The sequence below is a fragment of the Prunus avium genome, chromosome 1 (assembly GCF_965620075.1).
Source record: "Prunus avium chromosome 1, drPruAviu1.hap1.1, whole genome shotgun sequence".
NCBI classification, from domain to species: Eukaryota; Viridiplantae; Streptophyta; class Magnoliopsida; order Rosales; family Rosaceae; genus Prunus; species Prunus avium.
In genome coordinates, this window is record NC_142284.1 from 37,576,356 (window position 1) to 37,598,505 (window position 22,150).

General features: G+C 37.5%; 3 protein-coding genes and 2 non-coding genes across 7 annotated transcripts; 4 read left to right on the forward strand and 1 right to left on the reverse strand.

Annotated features, from left to right (window-relative positions):
• Positions 1 to 2,054: 2,054 nt before the first annotated feature.
• On the forward strand, positions 2,055 to 5,389 carry LOC110753136 (uncharacterized). 2 transcript variants are annotated; one of them, XM_088254671.1, is made up of 4 exons: positions 2,055 to 2,559; positions 2,954 to 3,229; positions 3,391 to 3,528; positions 3,652 to 5,389. In XM_088254671.1, exons 1-4 carry the CDS (start codon positions 2,233 to 2,235, stop codon positions 5,197 to 5,199), a joined length of 2,289 nt encoding a protein of 762 aa, XP_088110797.1. In that variant the 5' UTR covers positions 2,055 to 2,232; the 3' UTR covers positions 5,200 to 5,389. The 2 variants fall into 2 exon arrangements, with proteins under 2 accessions (XP_088110797.1, XP_021809640.1); XM_021953948.2 differs by having other exon boundaries at positions 3,655 to 5,389.
• A 465-nt stretch (positions 5,390 to 5,854) lies between these two features.
• Positions 5,855 to 11,540, forward strand: LOC110753098 (RNA helicase family protein). The gene is made up of 15 exons (XM_021953907.2): positions 5,855 to 6,149; positions 6,258 to 6,455; positions 6,561 to 6,778; positions 6,963 to 7,015; positions 7,160 to 7,276; positions 7,365 to 7,456; positions 7,753 to 7,839; positions 8,410 to 8,624; positions 8,716 to 8,808; positions 9,191 to 9,314; positions 9,603 to 9,750; positions 9,908 to 9,977; positions 10,333 to 10,493; positions 10,621 to 10,796; positions 10,896 to 11,540. The coding sequence occupies exons 1-15, from the start codon at positions 5,950 to 5,952 to the stop codon at positions 11,044 to 11,046; spliced, it is 2,103 nt and encodes a 700-aa protein (XP_021809599.1). The 5' UTR covers positions 5,855 to 5,949; the 3' UTR covers positions 11,047 to 11,540.
• A 439-nt stretch (positions 11,541 to 11,979) lies between these two features.
• Positions 11,980 to 12,175, forward strand: LOC148297770 (U2 spliceosomal RNA). The gene has a single exon (XR_015833360.1). It is a non-coding gene; the product is annotated as a U2 spliceosomal RNA (small nuclear RNA).
• A 930-nt stretch (positions 12,176 to 13,105) lies between these two features.
• Positions 13,106 to 13,223, reverse strand: LOC148297771 (U5 spliceosomal RNA). The gene has a single exon (XR_015833348.1). It is a non-coding gene; the product is annotated as a U5 spliceosomal RNA (small nuclear RNA).
• A 917-nt stretch (positions 13,224 to 14,140) lies between these two features.
• On the forward strand, positions 14,141 to 21,148 carry URE (urease). Of its 2 annotated transcripts, XM_021953932.2 has the most exons (19): positions 14,141 to 14,300; positions 14,389 to 14,556; positions 14,693 to 14,766; positions 14,921 to 14,966; positions 15,274 to 15,379; positions 15,483 to 15,625; positions 16,185 to 16,295; positions 16,697 to 16,860; positions 17,003 to 17,375; positions 17,463 to 17,571; positions 18,185 to 18,324; positions 18,448 to 18,585; positions 18,673 to 18,764; positions 18,937 to 19,066; positions 19,150 to 19,308; positions 19,574 to 19,741; positions 20,016 to 20,150; positions 20,496 to 20,567; positions 20,684 to 21,148. In XM_021953932.2, exons 2-19 carry the CDS (start codon positions 14,431 to 14,433, stop codon positions 20,903 to 20,905), a joined length of 2,508 nt encoding a protein of 835 aa, XP_021809624.2. In that variant the 5' UTR covers positions 14,141 to 14,300; positions 14,389 to 14,430; the 3' UTR covers positions 20,906 to 21,148. The 2 variants fall into 2 exon arrangements, with proteins under 2 accessions (XP_021809624.2, XP_088103261.1); XM_088247135.1 differs by lacking the exon at positions 20,684 to 21,148 and having other exon boundaries at positions 14,242 to 14,259; positions 20,496 to 20,596.
• The last annotated feature ends 1,002 nt before the right edge of the window (positions 21,149 to 22,150 follow it).

Sequence of the window (22,150 nt, forward strand, 5' to 3'; positions counted from 1 at the left end):
AAAAAAAAATTACAAAAAAAAAGAAAAAAGAAAAAATAATACATAAGTCAAATTTGGCATGGGCCCATCTTGCCTCATTTAGTGGCCCGACACGAGCATGCCCCGAGATTGGCGATTTTCATAAATGAATAGTCCTGACATGATTGGTTTATTAAATGGGCCGACTCTAGACGGGTCAGGCCAACCCTGCGCCGCTTATTTGACACCTATATTCCATACGAGCTTTATTTTGCCCGAAATTTTCCTAAATAAAGCCTTCATTTTTTATGATATGTAGTTTGATAAGGTGATGTACATGTCAAAATATACACATATGCTACTTAATCAAACATCTATATGGTTGTAAGTTGATGTGTACATATCATGTCAATTAAAATGTGAAATTATTTTGAATGTTGTTTGAACGTATCACTTGTTGCATCACCTTATATTGAAATATGACACAAAAATGTGGTTCCCTGATTTTACTCTGACTCTAAAAGTACCAAAACGAACCTTTAAGTTTTTTGTTTTTTTTTTTTGTTTAAGTTTTGTTTGGAATAAAGAAAAAAAATTATATATTGCTGCCATGGCAACATGCTAACTTGCCCAATGTAGCCCATCCAGTTATCATGTCTTTTGTTAAGTTGGAAATGCTGAGTTGCAGACACCCCTTTTCCATAGTTAAGTGTACATATCAGAGTAGGCAGCAATCCTTTGTTTCTATATTAAACTTAACGCAATAAAGAAGTTAGGGTTAAGCGGCAGGCCACCAATGTTATGACTTTGTGTGGGGGATAGATAGGGACTTGCGCAAACGAAACAAGCAACCAACCTCCAAATTGCATATAATCAAAAAAATGTTAACAATAATGTTATAACGGTGAGTTATTGTGACTCCAAGAATGAAGACATGAAATGCAGGCTAAATCCGGCAGTAGATGAGTTGAAGTTGTTGAACGCTATGTGTACGTGGGACAAGCAAAGTCCAAGGAATCTTATGTCGTTAAAAATAAGAACTAACCTTTGGCTGTATCGATAATCACTTCAATTTAGTTTACATCAAAGTCTACATCCGTGAGCGTGACTTAGAGTATTACTATGATAGAAAATACTTTCTTAGAGTTCGCGTGGAACTGCTTTGATAAGAAACTCTTCTCTCATAAGTGCTTTTATGATTCAGAAAAATAATTTTATATGTTTTTTGTGCTCAGCCAGTTGCAAAACCATTTCGATTAAGCAATACAATTTTGGTTGGTTTGAATTTGGCTTGACGGCTGAATCTGGATAAATCATTTCCAAATTTTAGGTCAGTTCAAATGGAAATGATTTTGGAGCATATGTAACGCCTACAAAACATCAGTTTTTTTTATATATGAAATCTAATCATCTGGTTCATTGGATATAAACATAAATTTTAATCGGATTAGGTGATTATAATTCCATCTTTGTAAGGAACACTTTTTCCTTCTTTCTTTCTGTTTTTTTGGTTGTCAAATTTCTCTCTCTTTTCTTGATCAAGCATCAATTATTTATTTTTATAATATTCATTTTACCTAACTTTCAACAAAACAAAATATAATCATAAGCTTTATACTAATCACTTTTTCATCTTCCTTAAATAAGAATAATAAAAATACCAACATGTTTTTGTAGGATTTAAAAAAAAAAAATAGATTCAGATAGTTTGTTTTGATTTTCTCTACTATATTCTGCTTAATTTTTCCCTCTATACATAACACCGTATTTAAATCTGCTTGACTTTTCCTTTTCATAAAATGCATTGATTATGTGGAATACGCATAATATTTTTCTAAAACAGATTAAATACAAACACAAATTATCTCACCCATTAAATTCTAGTAATTATGCCACTAATATTGTGTAAAAAAAAAAAAAACCAGAGAAACAAAATGACAAATCCCAAATCGAAACGATAGAAACTAGAAAGATTTGTAGGCCTGATACTAGCTTAACACAATTAGTGGGGCCCACAATGGACCCATTGTAAAAAATAAAAAAATAAAAACTTTTACAACAATCTGATTTCTGACCAACTCACATTTCTACACAATCCCCCCAAGCAAACAAATGTCTTCCCTCTCTTTCTCTCTCAAGCTTCTCCCTGACGCCAAAAGCCCAACACACTGAACAAGCAAAACAGAGCCATCTCTGCAAACACACAATCACAAAAGCCAGCCAGCCAACCACGAAGCTCTTTCAGAGGTTTCCATTCGACGAAACGTTTCGCCAATGACGGTGTTTCGAAACTCGAGCGCGGTACCCCTCTCTGGCAAAGCGCACGTGTTTCCGGTCGACTACGAGGCCGAGGTTTCGCAGCGCCTGGTGGACGCTTCGCACGACAACGATTTGAAGTCGGCGTGCGAGTGTTTGGGCGATCCTTTCGTGGACGTCAACTTCGTCGGGACAGTGTGCTTGAAGTCCAAGAAGACAGAGATTGTGGTGCAGGGCGAGTCGGCGCACGAGGTTCGTGTCGAGTACGAGGAGTTCAAGACGCAGGTCACTGCTTTGTTTCTCGCCGCTCATTCTGGAAATTTGACGCTTGTTAGGAAGCTCCTGGTAACGCCATCAATATCATTTTTTTTAATTTTCATTTAGACCGTTGTGAATATTTAATTTTTTTTGTTGTTGATATTTTGTGTTTGTTTCTTGGGAAAATGAGGGAAAATTGATGTGAAATTGCATCATGGTGCTTGTTTTGTTTAGACATTCATGCTGACGTGTCAGATTATTATTATTATTTATTATTTTTGGTCTTGCTATTTTGAAATCATAGTATATACTGTAACTGACGCGAGGTTGAGGAAAATCGAGCATTTATGAGCTTCAATGAATTCAATTGCATCTTTATCTTTGATCATTTGCTCCTGCATTTTCTTTTTTTAGCCAAATCAGCAATGGATACGACGTCTTTTGTTTTGTTTTGTTTTTTTTTTCTCATTTCATGTGACAGGGTTATGGAGCCAATGTGAATCAGAAACTGTTTCGAGGCTATGCAACAACAGCAGCAGTAAGAGAAGGCGACTTGGAGATATTGGAGGTGCTTATCAATGGCGGGGCATCTCAGCAGGCATGTGAGGAGGCTTTGTTGGAGGCAAGCTACTTGGGCAGGGCTAGGCCTGCCGAGATGCTCATGGGATCCGATTTGATCCGCCCTCAAGCTGCAGTACACGCTCTTGTATCTGCTTGCTGCAGAGGCTTTGTCCATGTAGTTGACACACTCATCAAGGTAACTTTTTAACATGACAAGCTAATTGCAGTCTACAGATTGCCTAAAACATGACCCTTAAATTACAAGGTTACCAACTTAGCATCACCAAAATGTGTGTTCTTTGATTGGTTGAACCTATAATTTTGTTTGATGACAGTGATGCTATTGATTGGTGGCAGTGTGGGGTGGATGCCGATGCAACTGATCGAGCACTGCTTCAATCTTGTAGGCCATCTCTGTACACCAATGTTCACTGTAATGCGCTTGTTGCTGCCGTTGTTAGCCGGCAGATTTCTGTTGTCAGACTCTTGTTGCAGGTTAGCACTGACCCTTCTCTTGGTATACTATGCACACCTTTTACTATGAAGCAAATTGTAAGGTGGAGCAGAGGTTGTTCATGCATTTATATCTAATGTTATGTATGTTTTGCAACAAAATAGCAGGCTGGAGTCAGAACAGATATAAAAGTTAGTCTGGGGGGCTGGTCCTGGGATGTAAGTACCGGGGAAGAATTTCGGGTGGGTGCAGGACTAGCTGAGGCATACAGTGTGACCTGGTGTGCTGTGGAGTACTTTGAAGCCAGTGGTGCTATCTTGCGCTTGCTCTTGCAACACCTCTCCCCTAACATTCCTCACTTTGGGAGGACTCTCATTCACCATGCCATCTTATGTAACAATGAAAGAGCAGTAGATGTGCTTTTGAATTGTGGCGCGGATGTGGAAGTTCCGATTAAGACGACAACTTCAAAAACTGACCGCCCCATTCACTTGGCTTCACGGCTTGGATTACCTGCAGTTCTGCAACGACTGATTAATGATGGCTGTGATGTAAACTCTCAAACAGGATCGGGAGAAACTGCACTAATGATCTGTGCTAGATATAAGCATCAGGAATGCCTCAAAATTTTGGCTGCAGATGGTGCTGATTTTGGCCTGATCAATTCTTCTGGTCATGGTGCAAGCTCAATTGCAGAGTCAGCTAGGTGGGCTCTTGGCTTCCGACAAGCAGTTTTAGACGTGATTCAATCTGGGAAGGATGTTCAATCAAGCAATACATCAATATTCTCTCCTCTAATGTTTGTGACTCGAGCAAATGATGTTGAGGCTTTGAAGAAACTAATTGAGGGAGCAGACGTTGATCTCGATGAGCAAGATGAAAATGGAAACTCAGCTGTCATGATAGCTGCAGCAGGTGGTTACCTGGAAGCTTTGAAATTGCTTATCCATGCTGGGGCTGACATGAACCTAGAGAACAAACATGGTCAGAACATAAAGGAACTATTAGAAATAAATCAAAACGGTGCAGAATTTGAAAAATTAATGGTTAAACATGCACCTCAAAAGAAATTTGATAGTCCGGTTGCGTTTTACACTCTACACCAGGCAGCACAGCATGGAGACTTTGATTTTGTTCATACATTGATAAGCAGAGGGCTAGATATTAATGCTCCTGATGCTGATGGATATACTCCATTGATGTTAGCAGCAAGAGGAGGCCATGCTATGGTCTGCGGGCTTTTGATTTCTTTCGAGGCTAGATGTGACATTGTGAATGCAAGACATGAGACGGCACTTTTGCTTGCAAGGAAAAGTGGAACTGGGAAGGATGCAGAGAATGTGATATTGGATGAGCTTGCAAGAAAACTTGTGTTGGGTGGAACTCATGTAAAGAAGCACACAAAGTGCGGGAAAGGAGCTCCCCATAGAAAAGTCTTGAAAATGGTGGGGGGTGTTGGGATTTTGCAGTGGGGGAAGTCAAGTAAGAGAAAGGTGATTTGCAAGAAGGCCGAGGTTGGGGCTAGTGATTCGTTTCGATGGAATCGTAGGAGGAAATTCGATACTGATGAGCCTGGACTCTTCCATGTGGTGACCACAAAGAACAAGGAGCTGCATTTTGTGTGTGAAAATGGGATTGAAATGGCTCAGTTGTGGGTGAGAGGGATCAAGCTTGTGACAATGAAAGCTGTTTTTGGAAACTGGCAAGAATGAATGAATGAAGCTGTGCATGGGAGAGTCTTGTTCAATTGAAGCAGTTTTTTTATGCTTTTGTTCATCTCATTGTACTTGTTTGTTGTATTTCTTATCCTTATGCGTTGTAGATCACTCACTTCCACAAGTAGAAATTAAACAGCCCCTCTGAATATGAAATCTTTGTAATTAAGTAATAACTTTTCCACAAAAGGTCTTAAACTCAGTCAAATAAGTAGTTTACTAATTTAAATTTGACCAAAGAAAAAATGTTGGGAAAGCTTTTGATAATCAAACTCAGACTTTTTATTTTATTTTTACAAAGTGATATTCTAATTACTCTAATGTGCGGGGAGGGAGATCCAACTCAAGTGCAAACGGACGGGAATGTTGTCATGGTCAACTGAAATAATTCACATTTGGAAACTCAAACTTTTTTTGGAGACCAATATTTTCTAAAAGCTTCTGGAAATCTCTTCCATTGAAATTGTTGGGTAATTAATGTTAGTAATTCACAATTACAAACAGTTGTAGATAATAATTAGGATGCAATTAAACAAACAACTAACAAACAACTATTTGAGACGGTGTCGTTTGGTGTTCCCTCAAAAAACCGTTGAAAAACAATTGATTTTTCTATCGCTAATTTTCAAAAAAAAAAAACAATTGATTTTTCTAAAACCCTGATTTCAATTTTCTTGCAAATAATTCTCAAAAACCCTATTCTTCTTTCCTGTCACTCTTCAATTTTGAAGCTTGGCTATTCCATCAATGGCGGACCTACCAATCCTCCAATTCGAAGAGACAATCATGAAAGCAGTAGAAGAAAACACGGTCGTAGTGATTATTGGAGAGACCGGTTCAGGAAAGAGCACGCAACTCTCGCAAATACTTCACAGAAGAGGCTACACCAAGTCTGGAATCGTCGGCGTCACTCAGCCTCGCCGAGTCGCCGCTGTCTCCGTCGCCAGGTATAATGTAAAGCCGCCATTGTTTGGCTCATTGGCTTCTGAATTGATCTTGCGTTTTACACTATTCGAATGAGTTGTTTATTATAAATTTGTTGAAATTGTACACAGACGAGTTTCACAGGAGCTTGGTGTTCGGCTTGGGGATGAAGTTGGATACGCCATCAGATTTGAAGATAGAACGTCAGAGAGGACGCGTATCAAGTACCTCACTGATGGAGTTCTTCTTCGTGAAAGTCTTTCCAATCCAGAGCTCGATCAGTACTCTGTAGTAATACTTGATGAAGCTCATGAAAGGAGCCTGAACACGTACCATTGCTCTCTCTCTCCGTATTTTCTTTGTGGTTTACTAATTGTTGTTTTGTGTTAGAATTTCTAGTCTTTGTTTATTTAAATGTGCATTTTGTGAACCAGGGACATTTTGCTGGGACTGATGAAACGCTTGGTTAAAAGGCGTGCCTCAAATTTCAAGGTTCTGATCACTTCAGCAACTCTTGATGGTGAAAAAGTATCACAATTCTTTTCAGAATGCCCTGTAGTGAGAGTCCCAGGGAAGTTATTTCCAGTCGAAATAGTGTACAGTCATGAGCGACCTATCAGCTATCTTGAGTCATCTTTAGCAACAGCTCTCGGTATGATGTGGCTTTTTAGTTTACTCGTTACCTCATCATTGTATATATCTTTATATAATTAATGTGGTATCTTCCCTCTGTTGTTTTAAGTTGACGTTTTTCTTCCAGTTTAGTATATAACAGTTTCCAAATTCTTCTTCTTCTGTTGGTAAGAGGTTGAACTAACCAGTTTCTCTTTTTACAGATATACATATGAAGGAAGGGGAAGGTGATGTCTTAATATTCATGACTGGGCAGGTGAGATGCTGTATTCTTACTGTATTTTCCTTTTATGACATCCTATGTACATGTGAGTCTGTGACTACTTTGGATTAATACTGTTGATTACATTGGTTTTCCACACAATGCTTCTATTGACCAAGAAAGTGTAATTCTGCATAGGATGATATAGATAAGTTGGTATCTAAGTTAGAAGATAGAGTTCGAAGCCTGGAAGAAGGGTCTTGCATGGATGCCATCATACTTCCTCTTCATGGTTCTTTGCAGCCTGAAATGCAGGCAAGTAGACTTTTGTATTTGTGTTCTACTTTTGGATGGTTTATACTCATAATACTTTGTTGGTTGATGCTTCATCTTTTATATACAGGTACGTGTTTTTGGACCTCGACCTCCAAATTGTAGGAGATTTATTGTTGCCACAAACATTGCTGAAACTTCTTTGACTGTTGATGGTGTTGTGTAAGAGAAGAAACTAATGCCTATCTATCTATCACATTCATTCTGCTTTTTTATTTTATTTATTTATATTGCTTCATATAAAATGGGGGCTTTGCTTGGATGAAATTTACTTAATGATTCTGTGGAAGCAATGATATCAGTCAAATTCAAGAAAACATTTTTGCCACATTGTTTGTTCACTCTTCCTCCTATATATGGAGTTTGATTTACTCTCAGTTATTCTGGTTGTGCCATAATTGAATGACGTTAAACAGTTTTCTGTTTCCTCATACTTAGAAATTATGTGTGAATCACAGGTATGTTATTGATTCTGGTTATGTGAAGCAAAGGCAGTACAACCCGTCAACTGGCATGTATTCTCTCGATGTTGTTCAAATTAGCAAGTAAGGAGTTGGTAGTTCCATTTTTATCATATAGCTTGTTACTATTTCTGTCTTTGCACTTGAATTCATTACTTTTTTTTTTTTTCGTTCTTGGGTTATTTTTGTGCAATTACGGTGGATGTGTTGCCTGGTTTTTCCGAAGGATAATCTCTTAACTTCCTTATTCACACATCTTATACTCTACCAATTATTAGTTTGCTATAAGGTTTCTAACACATATGAGCAGTAATTTGAATCTTGATCCATTTCATTCCTATGTGAAAAGATTTGAAACGGAAGTTCACTAGGCCTTTTCCCTTCCTTGTTTATGTGTTCCATAATAGCTTTTAACACTGCAACTCTGAACCAACTATGCAAGCAATCAGCATTATCAACTTCTTATAGTGGCATTTCGATCTAGAAACAAATGTATAGTTATCATTTAAAAAGCATGGGCCAAGGGGCCTAAACTGCAATTCCAATAAAAGGAGGATTTCATGTTTATAGGTTTATAACCTTGAATGTTTATCTTTAAAAGCATGATTGATTCTGCTTATCGTTCTAATAAATTTTGGATTCATATGATTGCAGGGTACAAGCACATCAACGTGCTGGACGAGCAGGAAGAACACGTCCTGGGAAGTGCTATCGATTATACCCTTCCGCGGTTTATGAGGATGAGTTCCTGGATGTAACAATTCCTGAAATACAACGCTCTTCGCTTGCTGGAAGTGTTCTTTATTTGAAATCTTTGGACCTCCCTGATATTGATATTCTCAAATTTGATTTTCTTGATTCTCCTTCCCGTAAGACAGTTTTTTTTCCGGTGTGTTTCTTCCCTCTTCAGGCATACATTGCTTGCATATAATTGTTTACATCCAATTGCTTTTGCCGCAGCTGAGTCTTTACAAGATGCTTTGAAGCAATTGTATCTTATCGATGCTATTGATGAAAACGGATTGATCACAAGAATTGGAAAAACGATGGCTGGTACTAGATTTACATCCCATTTTTGAAGAGTTATAATATTTTCACTATGTGTTGCCATTATTTTGAAGCCTGCACAAGTTTTAGTAGTTTTGATAAATTTGGTCTCATTGCACAGTTCTACCATTTTGGACAACAAAATATCATTTTATAGTGGTGAACATATTATACATCATCCATATCCTTAGTTGAATTGTAATAAAAGTGTCATCCATGTTTTCATAAAATTCTTGCATCGCATTCATGCATGCGCTTTCTTCCGTATAATATCTGTTACTAGTGTTAGAATTTATTACCTATTGATATGAGTGTTTGTGTTCACACTGAGCATATTCCTTCTTGGATATTTGATGAGTCAGCAGAGCATTTTCTTGATTTTATGCAGAGCTTCCACTAGAACCTTCATTGTCAAGGACCTTAATGGAGGCAAATGAGCATGGTTGCTTATCCCAGGCTTTGACTGTTGCTGCTATGTTATCCGCAGAAACCACTTTGCTTCCTAGTCGAAGGTAAACTCATTAAAATTCTCTTAGAAGATGGTGCCCCTATGTATGTTGTGGAAGTTTGTTAATAGCATGCATTGTGTTATTAGTTTGAAGATACTTGCATATCTCAAAATAAGTGAAACTAAATGCGCACACATGCACACATACGTTCCGGTAGATAGTTAAAGATTTGCATACCTATGAAGTCTGTACTTTAGAAGATATTTGTACGCCTCTTCACTTTCCGTGTGTCCCTTGAAGTATGAATATTTCATTTGAGATAATTGTAGTTGTGCATGACTCCATTTGCAGCAAGAATACTGAGAAGAAGAGGAAACATGATTATTTGGACCTTCCTGGTGGTTCTGGCTGGGGTGATCATATCCAGTTGCTACAAATCTATGAGTGTTGGCATCAAACTAACTATGACATTGATTGGTGCAAGGATTATCAGTTGCAGGTACCCCTTTACAATCTTTAATTTTTTAGAATTTACTTTGGTTTCTCACTATGAGGGAATCTCATCAAAATTCTGATGCATCATATTAATGTCATATACAGTATGATTCTAATTTCTAATATATGCACATTATGTTTCTGGAACTCATTGGCTGTAGGTGAGAGGGATGAAGTTTGTGAAGGATGTCAGGAGACAGCTATCTCAAATCATGCAGAAAATAGCAAAAGGTTAGTAAGCTACATTATTGAGGAGCTTACGATCATTGATCACATTAATGAAACATTTTCTTGTAATTTGATCATATGGAGCTTGTAGTTATAATAGATTTGCTAACTGAAGAGTGCTAAATACAGTAACATTTCCAAAATACATTGATTTATGGAACAAAATGAAATGAGATTAAAAAAATAAGTAAAATATATCAACTGCCATTCTTTATTTATAGTCTAGAGGTTTTTGTCTTGCAGCGATCTGTGGTATTTATTGTTACTGTTTACCTACCACCTGAACATTCTTCTTGCTATGCTCGTGATGTTGTTTGCCTTCTCTCTATTGATAAGACATTGCATATCTGGAAAACAGGACCATTAGATGTACAGACAAGCAGAAGATGGAAAGAAAGCCAACAAGATTATCACAACTTGAGGAGGGCCTTGTGTGTGGGATATGCAAATCAGCTCGCTGAGAGAATGGTATATCACAATGGGTATCGAACCTTAGGTTTTAAGCCCCAAGTAGTACAGGTATGAACCTCGAGTAGGAAAGCTATTGTGGATAGGCGCATCTTACGGCATTTAGTCAAAGCTTTCAGTGAATTTTGGACCCTAAGTCTAGAACTAGCACTTACATTTGAATTATCTCTTATTTTAGGTGCATCCATCCAGTGTGCTAAAACCCGATGATGAAGGGAAATTGCCAGACTATGTTGTGTACCAAGAACTCATTGCAACTTCCCGCCCATACTTGCGTACTGTATGTGCCGTAAATATTGCTTGGGTCACACCCATTTTGGACAAAGTCAATAAAATAAATATCAACAAGCTAAGGTAAGCCAGTTTTCGTGGAACACAATTATGAGTAGAACATGATTTTGTTGCTAATTCAAAGTTGCATTCCTGAGCTTTAACCTTTTTCCTTATATGCAGTGGCGGGATTGGTCGTATTGAAGAGCACACAGTGGAAAATATGTCTGATGTGCCAAAGACAGAGAACGTTGTTGCAGCAGTTCCTGATGATCACGAAAGTAAAATACAAGCAGCTAGGGAACGATTTCTTGCTCGTAAAGGAAAGAAATGAGCTTATTCACCAGTTGTATTTGATGAAATAGTGGGGGTATTGAGTATTAACACCAAAAGAAAGAAAGCTGGGTTGAGCTACAACTGGTAACTACGGAACCCTTTTCTAACCAAATCCCCCACCCTGAAACCAAGCTAAGGCTACCGACTCCCTAACTCCCAAATTAATATCATATCATTGTTTGCCTCATCCATACTACCATAGTTACAATCAAGGACTTCTAGAAGGCATGCCCAACACACCTACCTGCTGTATTTTCAATTTTTTCTTCTTCGATCTCGCAGCTTAGATGACCTCTCAATGGCGGATCTTTCGTTACTTTTGCCTCCAAGGAGTATTTGTATTTTGTTATAATCTCCCAGCGTGGCCTATTTTGAGCATGCTGGTTGTTGACATACGCTTGTATATACTAACAATACCAAAAATTCCTCAAATGAGAAGGACCAAAGGAAAGAAAAAGAAAAAAAAAGAAAAAGTTTTGTTAGCACTGTTCAGCCGTGTGTATGATTAAGCTCATCATTTTATCTATTATATTGCCATTTCTCCTACTTTTAATTTCAGTATTGAGAGGTTATAGCATGAAGAAGGGGACAATTATACTCTCGTTAGGCAATAACCATCAATCAACGTCATTGATTTAGTAGATTAATGGGCAGAATATATAATCTTGATTAACAACAGTCTCATATAACAAAAGAAGCCATGGATTTAAAATTGATGGATCACCTAATTTGATAATTATGCTGACAACTCACTGGAGAGATCAGAAACTTTTGAAATTGATGGAACGAGAGGGTGAATGAATGCCAATAATGATCGCAGGGAAAAGAGAATCCATCATATCTTGCGTATTTTTGTCCCACATCGCTAGCATTACAAAACAGGGAAGCTTGCCATGCCTTATAAAAACGAAAACGAGTTGCCGAACAAATCATACCTTTCTCGGCCTTTTGGCTAAGATCAAGTGTAGTATCTGTTCTTATCAGTTTAATATCTGATACGTGGGCCATTGGCCCACACGATATTAAATTAATTTCTTTAAGGGGAGGGGCCATGACAGTAGCTTGCTATTGGGGTCCTCGCGCGTCGCCTTTGCGTTGCACTACTGCATTGGCCTGGCGCACCCTCCAACCAGTTCAAAATGCTTAAAATGATTTTAGAAGTCTAAAATTATCCACTTGACCTGCTACGAGCATCTACAGGAGTCTAAAGTTTAGCTGGAAGAGGAAATTGAGAACTCTTAATTTCTCTCTAATCCAAATGTAAAGAGCCATCAAAGTCAAGTAGGGAGTACAAGATGCTCTAATACATCACATTTCTTCTGCAATTTTTCATGAATTTTCCTTTTTGTGCGTTGGATAATCCTTTTTGGAATATGTTTCATAGGCAAACTTAACCAACATGCCCTCACTACACTTCTCAACTCTATTTATTTTTGGTTTCTTCTATGTCCCATCTTTGCAAATACTTTCCAACTACTAAGAACATCTCTAGCAAAGTCCAAATTTTAACCAAATTCTAGCTAAAAAGCCATTATAGCAAACTACTAAAAAGGTGATCCTCCAATAATGTTCTCTATTTTAGTTAATTTCAAATATTTTATTATTTTAAAATTAATTAAAATTTTAAAATCATCCCCACTGACCTCTCTCTCTCTCTCTCTCAGCTTCCAGTTTGGTGAGGCTCAATTTCTCTCCTTTCTAGATGTACCAAGCCAAAAATTAAGTTTTCCAAAATAGAGACAAGGAAGTAGGCTGGAGTTGGAATTTTCCGTTTTTCTCGCCAAAATGGGTAACTCTGCTGGAGATGCCAAAATGGGTAACCAGAGTTTGCTAACTCTGCTGAAAATGCTCCAAGGTTTAAAAAGGCTTCTCTCATCGTAAGTGTAGCATAATAATTAGACAATTTAGTGGCTGGAAAACGGAAGGAAATCCCCCACTTTTTTTCAGCTTTCGATCATCATCGTTAAGGGAAAGTCAAACTTTGACACAGTCAACCAATCATGACACTCAACAAAAGTCAAAAATTATGAGAAACTTCGGGTACTAGAATTGTTAGGACTCTCCCTCAAAAGGAGAGTCCTCCAAAAATAAGCGTATGCCACTAAAAGCGGCGAGCACACGGTATTCTTTAGTAAAAGGCGAAAGAATAGTTCGCTCTGTACTCACCGCGTGGCTCCGTGATTTCCAATTGAATTTGATGGCCTAATATATAACACGCTTGGTCGCCTCGCGTCTTTCCTCTGGTCGATGTGGGACATCCAAGCTCGGGACTGCAAAACACTTTCTTGTTTCACCAAAAATAACCCAATTCTCTGCCAGACACAGAAATGTTGTACAAATCGTTGAACACCAAGCAAACACCATAGCCGGAACCTTGGTGGAGTTGGGAGAGGCTTCAACATACTTTCGAGTTCAATATTGGATACAAAGTTTCCCCTCAGTTTCCAGATTGCACATTTACACTAGCAAATTATTGCTTGGTCCTCAAACCGTGATCAAAGCAAAAGCACTGATACATTGATTGATTGGTGACTTGGTTCTTTGGTTCTTGCAATATCTTTGTGGTGGTGCTTAGTTTTATTAAACTTCAAAACTATTAGTGTATAGACATTGTTGATCACATTTCTCTTTTAACGGTTGAAGTCACGTTTAATTTATATATAACGGAGATACGATCAACATAATTGTATAGTATTTTACTCACTTATTATCAGGCAACAAAAATATTACAAAGTTATCAGTGCAAGTCTACCTCATAGTTTGTATTATTAACAACACCATAACAGATAAAGAAACAGCTGTGGTGGTTGAGCTTAGCGTAAAAATTGGTTCTCATTGGCAAGGCTTGCAATAGTTTAATAAGGAGATCCAAAATTTCTGTCCTGGGTTTTTGTTTGTTGTAGTTGGATTATTATCTTGAGATCAGGCCTAGCTTGAGTGATTAAAAAATACCAATAATAGCTTAGCTATATGGCCACCTGCAACACTGAGTGAGGACACAACACATCAATAAATAACAACTCCATTTTTACTCTGGGAAAATTCAAATAAAACAAAATTAACAAAAATTAAAAATTAATTTTAAAAAAACAATATACATAATTAGGACCCCAAATTCAGACATTGGCTTCACTTGGTAGTCTCGGGGACCCAGCTGTATCTGAGCATCTTCGGACAGACAAAGTCACACCATCTTCGTATCTGTTGACAAGTAAGAAGTTGTGTCATCTCTGTCAGCAGTTTAATAATTCTGTAAGTTGAACTTATCATCTCTTTTTCTTCAATTTCACAGCCAAAAAGATAAGATGTTTGCATAAAAGTGAAACCATTTCTTTGTCAGCTGTAGGCATTGACTTGAGAGCATAGACAAGGAGTGGAAAAAATGAAGGTGGTTCCAAGAGAAGCTGAGAAATTAATTCTGCATAATGCTGGATATCTAGCACAGAAGCGTCTCGCTCGTGGCTTGAGGCTCAATCACCCAGAAGCTGCAGCACTCATAGCCGCACAGGTGCGTGTTGCTTTGTGTTTTCCACACTTTGCTCCAAAATTTGATCTTTGGTTCAAATTTTCAAATTTGATCATAGATTGGTAATGGGTTTTGTAAAGGAAACTTTTTTTTGTCTAATATGTTTATGCTTTGGTAGGTTTTGGAGTTTGTTCGTGATGGTGACAAATCTGTGGCAGACTTGATGGACATTGGGAGACAGCTCCTGGGAAGGTAATGGTGTGAACAGTGAAATTTTATCAATGTGCTCTGTTTTATATATATGTGGATCTTCATTCTGGATTGTGTAGATTGTTGAATATCATGTACCTTGAAATTATGTGTGTGGTTGCTCAAGATTGATCTCTACATCCTTTTTTTCAAACAGGAAGCAAGTTCTTCCTGGTGTTCAACATCTTTTGGATATGGTGCAGGTATTATGCTCATTAATGTTCAACATTTACCAGTTCTAGCTCGTTTGTTTTCATTTGCTCTCCTTACAACTGGATCTTTATCTCTTCCGGTTTGCATTTTCCGGTCATTTGTGCGGTAGTCATAGTTTCTATATATCAGTTGTATGTACACCATTTGGGGAAACAAATTTACTGCATCTTTGTTGCTTTGAGAAGCCTGAAACATACTACTTGCGGCTGAAAGCTGCAAAATTTCATACTTATTGTCTTGTACCCTAACACGACATGCTGCCTAAAATTATTTTTAACAAGAAAGATTTAAATGTAGGTTGAAGGGACCTTTCCTGATGGGACTAAGTTAATTACCATTCATGATCCAATTTCTAGTGATAATGGAAATCTGGCACTAGCTTTAAAGGATTCTTTTCTTCCTGGTAAGGGTGATGCTATATTGCAAGTTTCAAATTGCGGTCTTTTAGGACCTATTGGCTTTACTTAATATCAAATGGGCATTGATGAAACAAGAATTTTCTGCAGTTCCCTCACTAGACAAGTTTCCTGAAATGGAAGATAACAAAATTCCAGGTGAAGTTATCTTTGGAGGTGGTGCCATTGAGCTTAATCCAGGAAGGAAAGCTATAGTCCTCAAAGTTGTTAACACAGGAGACAGGCCAGTTCAGGTGTTTATCTTTAACTTATCATTTCTCATTTAGTTTAGATGCACTTTCTTTTCCTTTTTTCGGGCCATACAGTTGAGGCTATTTATGCATATCCAAATTTCTTCAGTCAGTGATTATTGTCTATATATTTAATAATCAAGTACTTGTCATGTTCCTCTTTCAACTTCAGGATTCTAATGACAAACCTTTTGAACTTGATATGTGTCTAAAATTTATAATGGTAAACTGTAGAATATTTATACTGTACTTTGTATAACTTTTTGATTGCCTAACAGAAGTATAGTACTGGCAAGAGCACAGCAGAAATCAGTCTTCTGTAGCTCGGTTGAGTATTTTGAAATAGTGAAACCCTTTCCGTAATCATATTCCATTTTAATTGGTTTCTAGTAGCTTAAGTCATGTGCACTGTAGTCAAACTATTGGCATTTCATTAGTGAAGAGTATCAAAGGTTTTCCTTCATTTGAACTAATCAACATCTCATTTACTTTAGGTCAGTAGAGTTCTTGGGTCTGGTCTAGAGTGTGTGTAGGCAACCGATTTATTAAATTTTTTTTTCAGGTTGGCAGTCACTATCACTTCATTGAGGTCAACCGTGCCCTGATTTTTGATCGAATGAAATCATATGGCATGCACCTGAATATACCAGCTGGAACAGCCAAGAGATTTGAGGTTAACATTTGTTTTGTTTTTTATTATTAAATATCTTTTTTAATTTTTTAATGTTAAGTAATTAAAAGTTGTTTACTTCATCTCAATTACATATATATTCTGCCTATCATATATGTTTTTAATGATAGTCTAACAAGGATGGCATGTCATCCTTCATCATCTTTTATTTCTATGATTTGGTTTCATATTGATGCATGTTGAAGCAACTTGTTTTGATGGTATCCAGCTGTGGTTTGAAGTAATTGGTGCTGCTAAGCTACTTATTTTCATAAATCGTTTCTTTCTTTTCTTTTTCTTTTTTCTTCTGGGCTCCTTTTCAATGGGCTAGCACATGTTCAGGTTTTACTGAATCTGCTCTACGCATTCTAAGTACGTTACTGGTGCTTGTTTTGCTGTGCCAGCCAGGGGAGAGTACGCATGTCACACTTGTAAGTATTGGAGGTAAAAGAGTAATCAGAGGGGGAAATGGCATTGTGGATGATTCAGTAGATGATGGCAAACAAAAGGCAGTCCTGGAAGCTTTAGAAGCAAGAAAAATTCGAAATGATGAAGAACCAAAAGCTAGGTCTAGCTTTCTACCTGAGAAATGTTTACTTGCCTATTTGCTTCTATTTTGTTAGATCAATAGCATTGCTTGGTAGTTAGCTAGTCCACTAAGATGATGAAGGAAAAGTTGGAGATGCCTTACCTCAGTACTAATTTTGCAGTGAAGGTGTTGCAGGAAGAGATCGAGCTTTCACCACAGTAATTCCTCGTGAGGCATATGCAAACATGTATGGCCCTACTACTGGTGACAAAATTCGGCTTGGTGATACCAACTTGTTTGCTGAAATTGAAAACGACTTTACTGTTTATGGGGATGAATCTGTATTTGGAGGTGGTAAAGTTATAAGAGACGGAATGGGCCAGTACTCTGGGAAGCAACCAGCCGATTCGTTGGATACTGTTATAACCAATGCTGTGATCATTGATTATAGCGGGATCTTTAAGGCAGATATTGGTATCAAAGAGGGTGATATATTTGCCATGGGAAAATCAGGCAATCCAGATGTTAAGGATAGTTTAAATATGACCATTGGGGTAAATATCATCTCATATTTCAAAAGTTTGGGAAGAAAACTGATCAGGAAGTCAATAATGCTTTGCGCCTTCTTCTTTATTACTTAGGTTAACACTGAGGTCATTGCTGGGGAAGGAATGATTGTGACTGCGGGCGCCATAGACTGTCACGTGCACTTCATATGCCCTCAATTAGCTTATGAAGCAATATCGAGTGGTGAGCTACTTTAATGGAACACTTATGCTGGAAAGTGCTTGTGATACATGTAATGACAGACTTTGATGAGTAGCAAATATTATAATTTGAGCATTCAACCCAAAACCAATTGGCAATGGGTGGAGAGGCCCAAGATCTTTTAAGCTATTAATGCAAGAATCTCCGATGTGAGATATTCTCAACAGTGAAACGCATTCATCAGTGTTGCTAGTGTTGAACATTATTGATGTTAGAACTTAAGAGATGCTTAATCAGTCTATTATGCTCATGCCTCACAGATGCGAATTATGCATAGTATGCACAACATGGTTCTAGCATTTTGCATATGAAATCAAGCAAGCAGTCCTTCTGAAATAATAAACACAATATCCCTTTTTTCTCTGAATATTTTCCTCTATTAACTCAGAGTATGCTACATAATATTTTAAGAATCTGAACGGCATATTTAACTTGCTTGTTGATTTATTTTGCACACTATTTGTCCTCTATTTGTGCTTGATATGTCATGATGAACTTTGTGATATCTGAAGTTCTTGCTGATGAGATAGTGCAAAGTTTTAGATGAACAAGCATTTAAAGAATCCATTTTCCAAAACTTTTTTGAAATATGTAGGTATCACAACCTTAGTAGGAGGTGGAACAGGACCTGCTACTGGGACTCGTGCAACAACTTGTACACCAGCTCCTTCACAAATGAAGTTAATGCTGCAAGCAACTGATGACCTACCTCTAAATTTTGGCTTTACAGGGAAGGTATCCTTTCTTCCCTACCCTTTGCCCACATTCAAGGATCAGCCTGTTACTGTCATTCTACAAAATATGTAGTGATGGCTAAAACTGTTTCCTTTTTTCTTTAATACTCTTGGTTTACTTTAGGGGAACAGTTCGAAACCTGATGGGCTACATGATATAGTAAGGGCTGGGGCAATGGGACTGAAACTGCATGAGGACTGGGGAACTACTCCTGCTGTGATAGACAATTGTTTGACCGTGGGAGATCGATATGACATCCAGGTACTTTAATATTTTTAGTGTAAAGTGTTATAGGCTATTGCCTGTGGGAATGTCTTATGAGTTTCACATCTATTGTGTTCTTGATAGGTTAATATCCATACAGACACCTTGAATGAATCTGGATTTGTGGAAGATACAATTTGTGCATTTAAAGGAAGAACTATCCATACTTACCACAGGTATAAATCATATTCTGAATATAGTTGATAAGTTTGCACCTTCCACTGATTATGAGTATCTTTGGCATGCACACCTGTTTTTGTTACTTTTCCCTTTCCTCTTTCTTCCTTTATTCCTTTTCCATTTTAATTCTCAGTGTTTGTCCTTGGTTTTTTTTGTTTTTTTGGTCAGTGAAGGTGCAGGTGGAGGCCATGCTCCAGATATCATCAAAGTGTGTGGTGTTAAGAATGTCCTGCCCTCATCAACGAACCCCACGCGGCCTTTCACTTCCAATACTATAGATGAGCATCTTGATATGCTGGTATGAGAATATAACGGAAGTATTGATAAGCATGCACTAAAGCTGTTTAGACTCAATGTTTTTCAAATTTCCAATACATACAGATGGTTTGCCATCACCTGGACAAGGACATTCCAGAAGATGTAGCTTTTGCTGAATCAAGAATAAGGGCTGAAACAATTGCTGCAGAAGATATTTTGCATGATATGGGGGCAATTAGCATTATAGCTTCTGATTCACAGGCTATGGGTCGGATTGGAGAGGTTCTTAATTTCTAAACTGAGATGCCTGTCTTCATATGTCTGTTTGTAATGCCTTTGTTGAAATTGTAACCAAAAAAATAAAAGGCCTTTATTGAAATGAACTATATAAGCTTCATCATTGCCACTGTTCTTTACCAATCCATGGATTTTCATATCTTCACTTAAAAGCCTGTGTATCCAGCGTCTTATTTGTAGTAACCTTTTATCTATTCATTGCACACAGACATATGTAAGGCTTAGATTGTGTAAAAACCTTTCTTTACAGGTGATAAGCAGAACTTGGCAAACTGCTGACAAGATGAAGTCACAAAGAGGGTCGATAGAACCTAGTGGATCTGAAAATGACAACTTTAGGATCAAGCGATACATCGCAAAATACACAATAAATCCAGCAATAGTTAATGGATTTTCTCAATATGTTGGTTCAGTTGAGGTATGCCACTTTTAACAGAAAACCAAAATCATTCACTTCAAGCTTTTTTTGCCATTCATCCATTCTTAACAGAACACTTAATAAGACAAATAAATAGAAGTTAACGAGTTGAGCTGCAACTTTTAATATATTTCTTGTGGATAAAAAATTACATCTTCAGATGTGTATACATCATACATGGTTACTTGCATTTGGTGGATTCCATAAACACTATTATTGCCTCTAAGATAGTGGAATTCTCAGTTTTTCTCATGAACTTCATATATTTCTGTAGGTGGGGAAGTTGGCTGATCTTGTTCTATGGAAGCCATCTTTCTTTGGCGCAAAACCTGAAATGGTGGTCAAGGGTGGTGCTATTGCATGGGCTAATATGGGTGATCCAAACGCAAGCATCCCCACACCTGAACCGGTAAAGTTTATATTTTACAATGATTCTTATGTAAGGATGCATTTTCTTTATCCAGCATTTGTATTTTCTCATGTTACCTATTGATTAGAGATGCAAATTTCAGAATCTTGTCATCCTGCTCAGATCTCAATCTGCCTTGTCATGATAATTTTAAACGTGTGGTGCTGGTGCTCACATGGGCAAACAACCATGCAAAAGCTGACCTGTATATCTTTACATGATTAGAGATTTATATTGAGTAGGGTTGGAAAGAAGCTTAGATTGGATTAGATATTTTTTGCTGGGTAGAGGATAATTTGAGAGATTTTTGTTTTAATTACTTTAAAAAACCTTACGTCTAAGCAGGTGATAGCGAGGCCTATGTTTGGTGCATTTGGCAAGGCTGGTAGTGCTAACTCCATTGCTTTTGTCAGCAAGGCATGAATCTCACTCTCTCTCTCTCTCTCTCTCTCTCTCCCTCTCACACACGCACACTTTTTCATATGAGATTCATAAGCAAGACTTTTTTTTTTTTGGTTTCCCTGTGCAAGCAGGCAGCTATAGGTAATTGCGTTAAAGACTTGTATGGCCTTGACAAGAGAGTCGCAGCCGTGGGCAACGTTAGGAAACTCAACAAACTGGACATGAAGCTCAATGACGCGCTGCCAAAGATAGAGGTTGATCCGGAGACATACACGGTGACAGCAGATGGCCAGGTTCTTACCTGCAGTCCAGCCACCACAGTACCCCTATCTCGGAACTACTTCATGTTTTAGGCTCCTCCTTCATAGTTCATTCGAACCTCTACCACTTGTATATTAAATTTACAATACAAGTCCAATAAAACTCACATAAACACTGGTCCTTCCACATTGTGTAAAACAGAACCTTCCTGACTTTGACAGATATGTGGATCCTGCATGTGATCTTCTGAGAATCTGAGGGCGTATATTTGGTTGAACCTAAGAAATTAGCAAATCCTATGCAAGTGGGGTACTTGAGTTCTCTGTTTTCTTTCACATGTGAAGTGCTCAAATAAAAATATTTAAAGGGATTTTTGAGCCAAACCCATGCTCTCCCAAACCACATGTGATAATGTGATATTAATGTATGTCATGCACGCAAGTAAATATTGAATATTTTTTTGGGTCTTTTCAAAAATAAAATATGTTATCAAATTAGAAAATGAAAATGTATGTTTTGTCTGGTTATCTTATACGGGGATAAATCCAATATAAAATCTCTCTTCTCGAATTTATAAAATAAACATGTGAACCAGAAGATCATAGGTTGATTATTATTGTTATTTTGTTTACCAAGAAGATCACCACCGCCACAGATTGTGGTCGTTGATAAGCAACATGCTTGTTGTTGTTATTTTTATATTATTAGTATTATTATTAATTTATCATGCACATGACAACTGTGGAATATTAAACTAAACAATGCTGTCAGCTAAGTTCGATTACCTTTTTAATATTAGAAAAAGAAATACCACGAGTTTTATAAACTTTTTTGGATGACATAATGAAATAAAGAGCTCACCAAATCAAATTTAAGACAAAATGAGATATGATTTACTGTGATATCTCATATCCAACCTTCTGAAACCCATATTCTGACACACACAAAAATAGGTAAATTCGTATTATCTAATTTAACATCTAAATCACGAGAAGGGAAATTCAAACCGAATACATAGTGATGAGCACATTTATTCTAACCAAGACTAAATTTATGTCTGCATGGCATAAATTAATTGGCCTAAGAGGATCAAAGCAAGTGGACGGTTAGGTGACAAGTAATAATCAAAGTCCAAGTAAGCATAATTCTAATCAATCCAACTATGCGACACGTGGCAACTTCACGTAGCTTTCCCACTATATTTTTAGAGAAATTTTTGTCATCACATTTTCCATGCTTATTCATTTGGATGATTAGCAAAAGTTAATCCCAGTTTCCCTCTCTCTCCTCCCCACAAGGTGAGAGAGAGAGTAAGCCAGCAACGCCATAATATAATC